The following is a 12569-nucleotide window of genomic DNA, read 5'->3' on the forward strand; positions in this document are numbered from 1 at the left end:
ATCAGCCTGCAATGGCAGCTTAGGACAACTGTGATCAGCCTGCAATGGCAGCTTATGACAACTGTGATCAGCCTGCAATGGCAGCTTAGGACAACTGTGATCAGCCTGCAATGGCAGCTTATGACAACTGTGATCAGCCCTCAATGGCAGCTTACGACAACTGTGATCAGCCTGCAATGGCAGCTTACGACAACTGTGATCAGCCTGCAATGGCAGCTTACGACGAACTGTGATCAGGATCATTAATTTTACTGATGTACAGCTGTGTTTTTATTGTCACATTACTCCCCCCCCCCCCCCCCCCCATTTTATTTTGCTACACTTTTCACGAAGGGAAAGTAAGAAATTCTTACATTTTAAAGAGGCAGCAATAACATTTTTTTAATAATTAGTGGGCAGTCACTACCACTGGACTGGATAAATTAATTTTCATAAATGAAAATTCACATTCACATTTTCCACATTCAGCAGATACTCTTGTCCAAAACGATGATGTACAAATGAGGAGAAAAGAACGTTGCAAACAAACACACAGGCTGTCATGGAGTTGGCTGGCCATGAATGCAGTTAGGCTGAGCTTCCGGTGAATGATGAATGATGAATGATGAATGATGAATGCCGAGGTCTAAGTATGTGCAGTATAGGAGCACGAACTACACACGTGACCTTGGTTTGCTCTTTGGTGAAGGTGGGTCCCTGTCCATCGAAGGACCTGTAGGCCAGCATCCATGAGTCATGTGAGAATTTTCACCAGGGTGATGTCATTCTATTCTCTAATTAGCTGCATCCATCCATCCGTCTTCCAACATCTCATGCAGACCTTGAACCTATGGCCTCTTTGTCACTAGCTAATCATAGTGACCTAAACAAAGATGAAGACACTGTGAGATGGTAAAAACATTTTACGGAGAAAATCTCTTCTAAAAATCACAATGTTACCAGCACACATGAGGTGTACGTATTACTGCGACTCCTAGCCGAGGGTGTTGCCCTGTTGGCGCCAGAGTTGTGGTCGGCTGTCACCGTGAGAGCCCTGTGCTTGTTTCTCACTGGGGCTGCCCCCTGCACACTCATTACAGAAGCCAGGAGTTTCACAGCAGTAAAAATTAGGGTAGATGGATAGAGGTTTTCTGTCAGGCTGTTTGTCTTACTACATATTAAATTTTAAATATATTTAAAGCGTTTTTTAGCTTTGGGTGTGGCACTGTTGCCTCATGCCTCCTGGACCAGGGTTCGAGTCTCCACCATGGCTCCATGTGTGTGGAGTTTGCATGTTCTCCCGGTGTCGTCATGGCATTTTGTCTGGGTACTCTGGTCCTGTGTGGACAGCCCAAAAACATGGTGAGGTCAGCTGGAGTTACCAAATCGCCCAATGGTGTGCATGTGTGAGTGAATGCTGTGTCAGTTTGTCTCGTGACAGGTTGGCGCCCCATCCTGGGTTGTTCCCTGCATGGTGCCCATAGCTTCCGGGATAGACTCTGGATCTTCTGTGACCCTGAATAGGAAAAGTGGTTTCAGAAAACGGATGGATTTCTACTTTGCCCAATGTGACTTTTTAGAGGTACTATTTAAGTGCCCACTACATTCAATTGACTAATATGTAAATTAATATTTCAATGGAGTAGCACAGTGGTCCGTTGAGTGCCACAATTACCTCCCACCATCTGAGTTGGTGGTTTGAGTTCTGCCCCTGTTCTGTATGTGTGAAGTTTTCTATGTTCTGCCCACATTGTGTGTAGCTTTAGTTGGGTCCTGTAATCTGAAGGTTGCTGGTTCAAGCCTGGCCTAGGCAGAATTTTCTTATTGGGATCAATAAAGTATTTTTTTTCCTTCTTCCTCCAAATACCTGGGATTCTTTCTGCTATCTAAAGACTCACATTGAGTTGCACTTGTATTTCTATGTTGTCCACGTACATGTATATATTAGTGCCTGGAAATGGACTGGCATCCCATCCAGGATCTTCCGTTGTGCCCTATCCTGCGTGAGATAGGTTCCAGGCCCTCCCTAACCAAACCCTGCACAGGGTGAGCAGTTGAAAGATGCATGCATTTTGATATATTTTTATTTAGTTGGAATAACTTTATCCCTATCATAGCTATAGTGATTGAGGAACAATTGTTAAGTATGCCTTTGATTTTGTGTTAATTTAAGAAGGACAGTATGTTTAAATGTGCCCAAGTGCTTTTTGTCTGGTCGTGTCCATTTACTGAGGCCCGTACCCTGAAATGGAAATTCACAAGCAACCAAAAAAATAATCAGTAATATTTTATCAGTCTTCAAACTGTGTCAAAGCAGTCTCATTTGGGTACCCCTTTGCCTATCTTTAGTACTGGAGCATGGTGCCCACACTACAGTTTTCTGTCATATTTTTCCATTACCTTAATGTTTAAAGACTGGCCTGTGGGTTTTCATTCTTACTGCGTAGTCAGACCTCGCTATGTTACTTTGTATGAAGGCATCCTACGTCTGTCTGTCTGCTTTGCTTGGGTCTGCTAACACTTTCCTTCACTTCTTATGTCTGGTTGTTTCAATCACTCGGGACACTGTGGTTTTTCCTTTTAATGGTCCTATACCCTGTGCCCATTTACCTGGGTCCCTGGAGTACTATCAGCCATAGTATTTTATTTTATTTTCCTGGAAAATTTTCCATATTTCTGCAAAACTTAATGTCAGATGTCTAGTTAGAGCGCCGCAACATCAGTATTTGAATACTTTAGGTTGGTTATTTTAGCTAAGTGTCGAAATACATTTATATCGCCTAAGAGGAAGTTTTCATAAAGCTATCAGCTATGTAACTTTCAATTAAAAAAAACTACTGAATTAGTAACAGTGAAATGATATTTAGCAGCAGTAGGGGTGTAGAATAGACTTGTACACAGATAAGACTAAAAATCACCCAGAAGCTACTTGTAGAATATTTAAAACTATGTATTTGTTTAAAAAGAGGTACAGAAGGATATTTCAAGACAAGACGTCATGAGATTACAGTATGTGCAAATGTTCAGGAAACCTGTTTTTGGGCTTAAGCGTGAAAAGAGCAGCCGCCATTTGTTTAGTTCTGTGTCAGGCTTCCCCCCTTCACTCCTTTAAAGGAGAACAGAGCATTACAGAACAAACACGCAACCGCCAGCTCCCTGCTTGGGTCATGTGACAGGAAAATGAAAGCAGGGTGAGTGGCCGGATCACATCTTCAGCGCTGAAAGCGCCGTGTTTGCGTGGGTGAGCAGAAAAGAGACACTTCAATTATGGAGTGAAATACATGCTACATATTTGCTTACTTTCATGCCATATCTGAAAGAGGTAATTCAGAGCAATAATATTATGTCAAAGTTCATTTAAGCAACAAAATGCTGTTTTAAACTTGCTGAAAAAGATGAATAATTGGGATGTTATTTCAGGTTTACCTATTCATTTTAAACTTCTAATAAAGTTTTTTATGTCTTTTGTTTTTTTTCACAGCTGATCCAGTAGTGTAATAGTAGTCATTCTCAGTATCGCACTGAAATTAGTTATTTTCACCGTGGCTATAGTGTGTAACTGTTGGTACCTAAGTAACTATTGTCACAAACAGGTCGACAAGTCATTAAACAGTATTTTACCATGCTGGTAGAGTACCCTAACCAAGAGAAGTGGTTTGAAGATGGATAGGTAGATTACAATGCAGGGACTTTTTTAGTTACACTGCTCCAGCAACCAGTTTGTTAACTATCAGCACTGGCATATTTTCCAGTGGATGGCAACAGCATACAGTACTTGCATGCATACAATTCCATATCAATCAGTGTGTATTGTTGCAGCTGTTAACACCAGAACACGTTGAATGGGTGTCATGGAGAAACCCTAAATTCCAAATTCCAAAACCTTAAACCTTGAAAAGAATTCTGAATTGAAATGGCCTTTAAACTGCTTTAAAAACAGGTTTTAATGATGCGTACATTCTGTTTGTGCTTTGTTTTTTTATGATTATTCAAGTACTGTCCACAATCAAGTTCATTTCTTTTTTCATTATTTTCGGCAATGTGACGTGTTTAATGGCGCTGTCTGTGTGTCTGCTAGGCGTACAGCGCAGCAAGGGAAACTGAAGTGAAGACGATGTGTCAGATTCCATGGTTGCTGCCCAGAGTGTCAGACGAGGCGGAGAGCTGTGTACGCTGCGAACCATAGAGGGCCACCGCCGCCAAGCAAAAGCACGGGTACTCCAGGCCCAGAAGATGACCGTTAGACCATCACACTGATCTATCTCGAATGGGATTCGACGTGGTGAAATCAAGAACTCATCCTTCAAAGGCAGAACCAGCCGGAAGATGGCCAGTCCCATTCCGAAAAGCAACCCTGCCCTGAAACTGAAAGTGAATTTGACCACCGTTCTTTGTTGAATGTTACATGGTGTAGAAAAACGGTCAGTCGCAGGTATTACATGTATCACAGATACTGCTGGTTTTGTTATATTAAAGCAATAATCGTCTATATTTGAAGAACCAAATTATAATGGAAGAGCAGCCGCTTTGTGAAAACAACCGTCCGGAAGACATCTATTTCCCACAGCACAACTCCATGGGGGTGTGTAACATGAACTATGGCGTGCAGCCCATGGTACCGGCTCAGCTCTCTCCAGCCTCCCCTCAGTACTTCCAAGACCAGATGGAATCTCCTGTCACACCTGGGCAGGACTTCAGTTCTATAGTGGAAGGCTCCAAACCCGGGGGGGCATGGCCTAGCAGCAATAACAGGAAGAGCATCCCGAACCTGTGGGGCTCGCTCGCTCAAGGTGACGCCCTGGAGATGAGCGAAAACAACAGTAACGGGGGCTACCAGTTCAGCATCCTGGCCTCGACGGAATCACCGGCGACCCCCAAGCATGCCGGCAACTCTCTGCCACGCCTCGATTCCTTCAACCAGGTCTTTGCCAGCCAGAACCTGCGAATCCTCCAAGGAGGGGGTGGCGGCAACAAGGGGTCCCGGCTGCTGGTGTCTGGCCCGATCTGCACCCCCACGGACAGCGCCCTGCGCCAGCTGCTCTCGCAGAAGTCCTCGCAGCTGGAGCAGTCGAGCATGCAGCCGACAGGGCCGCAGCACAGGTACCCCCCCATGGGACTGTCAGCGTCAAGGAGCTACGACCAGACACAGTCCAAGCTCATGCATGAGCATGAACAGCAGCAGCTGCAGTATGACTACCAACACCAACAACCGGACGAGTACTACATCCAGCAGGGGGCACTGCAACAGGCGCAGGTGTCGGAATGCAGCCGCTCGCTACAGCAGTTCCACCAGCAGCCGCAGCAGCTCGACTACCAGCAGGGGGCGTACTACCAGCCGCAGGCTCACTTGGCGGCCCAGCAGCCCATGCCGAGTCCCTCGTTCCTGCCGGGCTACGGTCAGAACTGTAAGATCTCCCAGCAGCAGCAGCAGTTCATGCAGGCCAGCCCGGCCCACCCCAGCCAGCAGGCCCAGCTCTACTTCCAGGAGGAGCAGAAACCCAGGCCACTGTACCACCAAAGCAGCCCTTACCTGCAGCAGCCCCAGGGCCACATCCAAGACGAGGTTCACGCGCTGCCAAGCAAGCAGTATCACTCTGACTCAAACTGTGCCCTGCCCAGCCCGAGCCAGCACACGCCCACCCACCCAGCTCATAGCTTCCTGTTCCCCAGAGACCATAGCCTGGCCTGTCAGGAGCCCACCATGCCTCTGGCCGGCACCATCAGCCCTCTCCCCCAGAGCCATGCGCCGCAGAGGGACGTCCCCCCCAGCATCCAGCAGGCGAACTGCAAAGCAGGGGGTCAGCAACTGCACTCCCCCAGCTCATCATGGCTACAGGTAATAAAGGTAGCTGATTATGAGAAAGACCTTGGTGTGTATGTTGATGCTTCCATGTCTCATTCTCGGCAGTGCGGGGAAGCAATAAAAAAGGCCAATAGGATGTTGGGGTATATCTCCAGGTGTGTGGAGTTTAAATCAAGGGAGGTAATGCTAAGATTATACAATTCCTTGGTGAGACCTCACCTAGAATATTGTGTGCAGGTTTGGTCACCATATCATAAAAAGGACATTGCGGCCTTAGAAAAGGTGCAGCGTAGGGCCACAAGAATGATTCCTGGTCTTAGAGGAATGTCATACAAGGAAAAGTTAGTTGAGCTAAATCTGTTCAGCCTCAAGCAAAGGAGACTGAGGGGGGACATGATCCAGGTGTATAAGATTCTAACAGGTTTGGATGCTGTTCAACCGAATAGTTACTTCAGCACTAGTTCAAATACAAGAACTCGTGGCCATAGGTGGAAATTAGCGGGAGAACATTTCAAATTGGATTTAAGGAAGCACTTCTTTACACAGCGTGTAGTCAGAGTATGGAATAGTCTTCCTGATAACGTAGTGCAAGCTGAATCCTTGGGTTCCTTTAAATCAGAGCTAGATAAGATTTTAACAACTCTGAGCTATTAGTTAAGTTCTCCCCAAGCGAGCTCGATGGGCCGAATGGCCTCCTCTCGTTTGTATAGTTCTTATGTTCTTATGTTCATATGTACTGTAAAGCAGTGTTTCTAAACCCAGTACTGAGGGACCCCCAGACAGACCCTACCGGGAGCTGGGAGGGAGCAAAGATGTGGACTGTCTTGCAGGGAGCTGGGAGGGAGCAAACATGTGGACTGTCTGGTTTTCCCCGAGGACCGGATTGAGAAACATAGGTGTAAAGCTTTGTCAAGTGTGAAATTAACCTGGGGACAGTATGAAAAAGGCATTCCTTATTTCATACTCGGGTTGCATTACGTTTAACCCACTCATCTGCCCGTATTTCATAACCGCTCGTCTTGGGCAGGGTCCGGGTGAACCTGGAACTTGTCCCAGGAAGTAATGAGCTTGTTTCAGAAATCTTAGCACTCACAGGAAATCTACATGAACATAGGAACGGGCCTGTAAACTCCATACCAGAGCTGAATGGGGGGGGGGGGGGGGGTGCTTTTCATAAAATTAGGAACACCCCCTCAGTAAGTTTTGTGTGATAATCAGTTATTGACAAGGGGCAGTCAGAACCCCAAAAGGGGGGCACTTTCCACCCCTATGGGTAAAACGGGCAGGTGCTCAGGCACCCCTATAAGCGCCCCCCCCCCCCCCCCACACACACACACACACACACACACACATGCCTGCTGAACACACGCATACCTGGCAGTTAACACAACCCTGTGTGTGTGAGAACAGTTTCTTTTTAATATTCAATGCAATTTTCAAAGGAGCTGAATAAAGAGCGTGTTGTGGCCTGACTGCATAGGGCTGTTATCGGTGGATGTTCCGGACTATAAAGAACACGCCTTCTTCTTCCATTAGAGAGTCTTTTCATAAATCAGGGCGTCTTCAACTAAAAATTAATAGGCTGTTTTAAAACAGTAGCAATTAGCTGAATTAAATTGAGTTAAAGTTGACTTTCTGTACTTGCAAAGTCTTGTTTGACCCTCTTGTATATTCAGTCACAAATGGTAACTTAGTTAAACCCAACTCATCAGTTAGCTAAGTAGGTAAATATATAATGTGTTTTTATGGTGTGTTACAAGTGGCATATTTTTCATTGTTAGATTCCATTCTCCCATCTTAAACCACTTATCCTATTAGGGTCGCAGGTCTGCATGATTCCCATTTAAAGAATCGCACATGTAAAACGAGACAGTTAATTCGTTGACGAAAGGGATGTGGCAAACAATTCAAAGAGTGTTCACCAACTAAAGCTAGAGACTTTAACTTTCTGCTTACAGAAATTTATATGAATGTATCATAAACCTGAAAACACTTAAAAGAAAAAGAACTCAAAAAGAGTGCAAGACATTTTATTTTATGTTATCTGTCTATCTGTACCTTATATACAGTCTCCTACTTAGTACAACGTCCATCTTGAAAGTGTCTTGAAGTGCCTGGTGTCTGGTTCCCAAATTCGCTTATGAAAACAGTCCCACGCTTTGGTGTGTCCACAGGCAGATGGGTGTGCACCTTCTGGCCTGCTGCCATATTGTGTAAACACAGTGCGTGTATAACAAGCAATACCTGTAATGCTTCTCTACTTGGCCAGAAGTATTAAGCAAACCTGAATTTTTATGAAAACAAACAAAATAAATGCATTACTTGGTGTGTTCTGGGTAGGTCGCTAATATATTTAAGCAGAATATGAATGAATCTTGCTTGGATTTTTGAAATACTTTAGGTGCACGGGTTAAGGTACATAAGTTGATAAAACATATAGAAAAATATAAAAGCTTCTCATTGTTCTCTGTTCTGCTCCTATAGATGCGCTTACCAAACTACCAGGACGATCCACTGTCTCCTGACCACAGGTATAAGTTCATTTGGTTTCACATTTGATTTCATTATAAATTTTGTTAAAGGTGGTAATTTGTCGAACGTTAGTATTGCATGTCACATGGTCACCTGTTAAGCATCCCCTTCCACGGTCATGCCGCCTGCAGTGTTGTGGTCAAACCAGAGGTGTTGCAGAAGGACGACAGCAGCAACAAGCTCCTGTGCTCTACCTGCAAGAAGGTGTTCAAGAGTCTGCCGGCCCTGAACGGCCACATGCGGTCTCACGGGGGCTTCCGGGCTCTGCCCACACCCAAAACGGTGAGGAGCCGGCCACGTGTCACGGCACACCTCACACACGTGCCGTTCTCCGTCGCTGAAGTCTCTTATAGGAGTTTTAGGCCTGGGCCGTGTCATGCTGGCTTGGAGCACGTTTTCGATTAAAAACGCAATGTTTAGCTTGTGCTGATTGATGGTGCTTTCCGCTTGGCTGTGGCTTTTGTGAACATGACGATCAGAAAAATCATTTGCATTCTAAGAGATCACTTTCAACTCCACACGGCCTCAGAACTTTGGCAATACAGCTTCTGGGTTTGGGTTTGTGATGTTCTGACAACATTCAGCAGCATCTGACTGCACATTAAGGGAGTTTAACTCGCCGTCACTCTTGAAAGGTCTTCGGTCAGATTTCTGCCATTGCAGTTGATTCAATGATGCTGAAATAATCTCGGTGCTTTTCGTGAATGATATTTAGATGGTTTTGCTCAGGTATTTTCGCCAAACACGAGGCTCTAGAATTAAGTCAGCTAAATCTGTACTTATGTGTCTCACAGTGCATTTTTTTAATGACAGTGCATGTTTGACAATGATGGATCTTGCATAAAATAGTCATTTTAGAATAGTAGTTTTAGAATAGTCGAGAATAGGCAATATTGTACTATTGTAGTTATACTATCAATCATTGATGCAAACCAGGATGATGACCATAAGTAGACTGTTACGGAAATGTGGGTCAAACGTCGGACTGCTTCTGTGTGTATCTACAAGCAGAAGGAAGGGGGCGCTCCTCTGCCCCGGGAGGATGAGCCTGCCCGCCCAGTCGTCATGCCTGTCTCTGTGCCTGTCAAGCTTCAGCCCGTTGTCACCAAGTTGCCCCTCGCTCCTCACTGGCCCAGCCCTGACAAAGGCCCCACCAACCGCACCGGGCTGTCTCCACAGGTGCCTTGGCCATGCTCTGACGGGCCCCAGATACATGCCGCTTCCTCTGTGAGTGCACCACCCCCACCCCCAAACCCCACCACCACCAATGCTGGCCCTCCGGAAACCCAGCTCCTATCACTCCCTGCTCCCGCCCCCATTCCTCCCCCAATTCCCACAGCTGACTTGACTCCTGTGCCCTCACTTTCGCATGATTGGACCTTTTTAGTTTGGCTTCCTCGTTTAAGCCAACCAGAAACCTGTTAATCAGAACCAATGAATGGTCTAAATTCAGATTATTCTGTAGTCAAATCTCTTTCTGTTTGTGTACACCTTCCATCCATCCATCCATCTTCAAACTGCTAGGTTGTGGGACATAACAATGTTACCAAATGAAGGAGTTTCTCATTTAGAACAAATGTCGCAGAATAATTGACCTTGTTATTCTGTAACATGTTAGCCTGTATGTCATTATTAGTCATCAAACATAAACGTGAACAGTTTAGACAAATGTATAAAAACACTCAATAGGACTATTTAATAGTGTTTATAAGTGCCTTAAAGGAAACAAAATCATTATACATTGTAATACATGTTTTTATGCTGGTCATTAGTTTTATGTTTTGAAATGATATTTCTGCTCATTGACAATAGCAAAAAGCTGTAAAATAAATTATGACAGACTTAAAAATGTGTTTTGACCTAGTGATTGTGTGTCTAACAAACGCAGGGCATAATCTCTCCGTTTCGTTTGGCGGGCTGCCTCTTTCTGCTGTGCAGATGTTAAAAAGCGAGAGAGCCAGAGAGGTAGAGGGTCAGGCAGCCAGGCCAGTGAAGAAGAAGAACCGGCATCGGCTGCAGCCGCTGGTCATTCCCACATCCAGCCCCAGCTCGGCCGCCAGAGTCACCATCCTGTACCAGAGCCAGCTGCGCTCCCCGCACATTGCGGGCGACTCCAGCTCCTACACGCCGCCCCCCATGCTCAGCCCTGTCCGACAAGGATCTGGCCTCTTCAGCAATGTTAAAACAGCCCCAGGGCCGCCGGGAGGGACCCTCAACCCAGTCCCTCCACGTGTGATCATCTGCAAAACAAGTAAGTTTGTATGTGCACAAATTGATGTTAACCGATGTGAACACACATGCTTATAATGCATTTGTCTCTGTTTTAACTATGTTATTCACCTTATAGTAAAAGGCCTCAAAGCTATGAAATAATACATATCAAAGTGCTGGACATCTCAAATTTTTTTCAGACTTTAGATTCTTCAAAATAGCCCCCCTTAGCTTCAATGACAGTATTGTAGACTCTTGGCATTCTTTCAACCAGCTTGCAGATGTAGCCACCTGGAATGCTTCTCCAACAGTCCTGAAGGAGTTTCCACAAGTTCTGAGCTCAAGTTGGCTACCTGGCTTTTACTTTTCAATCCTTTTCAAGCAGCTCTATATGGTTTATGTTGGGGGGGTTGTGGGGGGCAGGTCACCTGTCACAGCACTCCATCTCTTTGCTTGTTCACAAGACCATACGGCGCTCACATAACATTGAGGTGTGCTTGGGCTCATTATCTTGTTGGTAAACAAATAATTTCCAGTAGGTGTGTCTGGACCTTATACTGATATTGTATATTACGTTTTCACACCGGCTGAAATAATTAAGCGCACAAGGAAACTTTATGGTTGGAACTTAATGTGTTTCAAAGTATGTGTCAGTATACAGTATACAGTTGTTTGTGTGTGATTGGCAGATAATGCTTCTGGAAATCTTATATTGACAACACTGGGCCCGGGAGAGAAGCCTGTGGACATTGAACCGTAAGCTCCCCCCCCCCCCCCCATCTCTAACACCCCCTATTCCACAGTAATTTTCACACAATGTAAGCTAACTAGCGTTCCTGAAGGTGGCCACCTGGTTCTGAGGTCAGTGTCCATTCATTGCAGGCGGATCAACATCGGCCCCCGTTTCCAGGCTGTGATTCCCGACTTGCAGGAACCATGCCAGGTGGAAAAGGACGTACACAAGGCTGGCCTTCTGTGGACCCCCTGGCCGGACTTGGACAGCCCAGCTACCCAGCAGAAAGGTACTTGTGGGGCACTGACTACGATTCCATAGACTGCTTTGTGATTTATAACCTGCCTGATTTTGAAGAAAGTCAGTTTCATACAGTCCCTAACGCACTCCCACCACTCTGACAGTGGACGATCTTGTGAATATGGCATGTTCCAGCATACTGCCAGGAGGGGGCGCCAACACTGAACTAGCACTCCACTCTCTTTTTGAATGCAGAGGGAACTTCATGGTAAGAGTCCTCATGCAGACAATAGCAACAGGACACATTTACATAAGAGCTAAATGCCAGCTGAGATGGCTAGACACTGTACTGAAATGTGAGTTTTAGCCAAATGCAGCGTTTTGCAAATGACCAGGAGTGCTTTAGGGCTTACCCTGTGATTTTTGCTTTTTTTAATGAACAAGATCAAGTAGTTTTCCATTTATTAGCAAAATTATCATTAAATGGACAGAAATGCAAGAATAAAAATGTCAACCATAATTTTTTCCGTCGTTTTAAGATAGTTGCTGTGTTTCATCATAATTTCTGAGAACGGTTTCCTTTATTGAGTCTGATAAGGTTCGCTTTTAAAAGTGACAAAATTCTGCTTGGACACTGTAAAGATCTGAACACAGAGGCTGTTAACAGGTCTTTTTTTTATTATTGACAGGCAACCGTGGAGAAATTGCTTGTGCTGAAGCCAGTGAGACACAAGTCTAACCCTCTTACAGGTTATCATTATGCAGGTATGTTGGTGTCCCAGTTTCTCAGTAACTACAAATTGACTTTGATTATCACACCATTATTACTGTTAAAAGTTTCATCCAGTCAACATCAACTGCTGGAGACCTTGTAGACCTTATACCGAGCCTTTAGGACGTTCTGTCTTCTGTCTGGATTTTCAGGCTTTCAGTCACCATGCTTAAGAATCCTCTGATTGAAACTTATGTTAGATTCCACTACTTACCCTAATTGGAATCACTGCATGCATGATAATAAGAGAAACTGTGCAACTTTGGTTCAGTTTCAGTGTGGAAATGAAGTCATTTTTT

General features: G+C 45.1%; 1 protein-coding gene across 6 annotated transcripts in view; it reads left to right on the forward strand.

Moving 5' to 3' along the window:
• The window catches only part of LOC111857971 (transcriptional-regulating factor 1), a 36265-nt gene that overhangs the window by 15586 nt on the left and 8110 nt on the right, over window positions 1-12569 (forward strand). The window contains exons 1-10 of one of the 6 annotated variants that reach the window (XM_023839291.2): window positions 3191-3220; window positions 4058-5815; window positions 8267-8313; window positions 8446-8596; window positions 9323-9541; window positions 10253-10565; window positions 11215-11281; window positions 11408-11547; window positions 11663-11766; window positions 12188-12263. In XM_023839291.2, the coding sequence (XP_023695059.1) occupies window positions 4490-5815; window positions 8267-8313; window positions 8446-8596; window positions 9323-9541; window positions 10253-10565; window positions 11215-11281; window positions 11408-11547; window positions 11663-11766; window positions 12188-12263 (2443 nt within the window). In that variant the 5' untranslated portion in view covers window positions 3191-3220; window positions 4058-4489. Of the gene's footprint in view, window positions 1-3190; window positions 3302-4057; window positions 5816-8266; window positions 8314-8445; window positions 8597-9322; window positions 9542-10252; window positions 10566-11214; window positions 11282-11407; window positions 11548-11662; window positions 11767-12187; window positions 12264-12569 lie in introns of those variants that run through there. The other 5 variants (XM_023839290.2, XM_023839289.2, XM_023839293.2 and 2 more) reach the window with 5 other exon arrangements.

Source organism: Paramormyrops kingsleyae, chromosome 14 (assembly GCF_048594095.1).
Source record: "Paramormyrops kingsleyae isolate MSU_618 chromosome 14, PKINGS_0.4, whole genome shotgun sequence".
In the NCBI taxonomy this organism is placed as follows: Eukaryota; Metazoa; Chordata; class Actinopteri; order Osteoglossiformes; family Mormyridae; genus Paramormyrops; species Paramormyrops kingsleyae.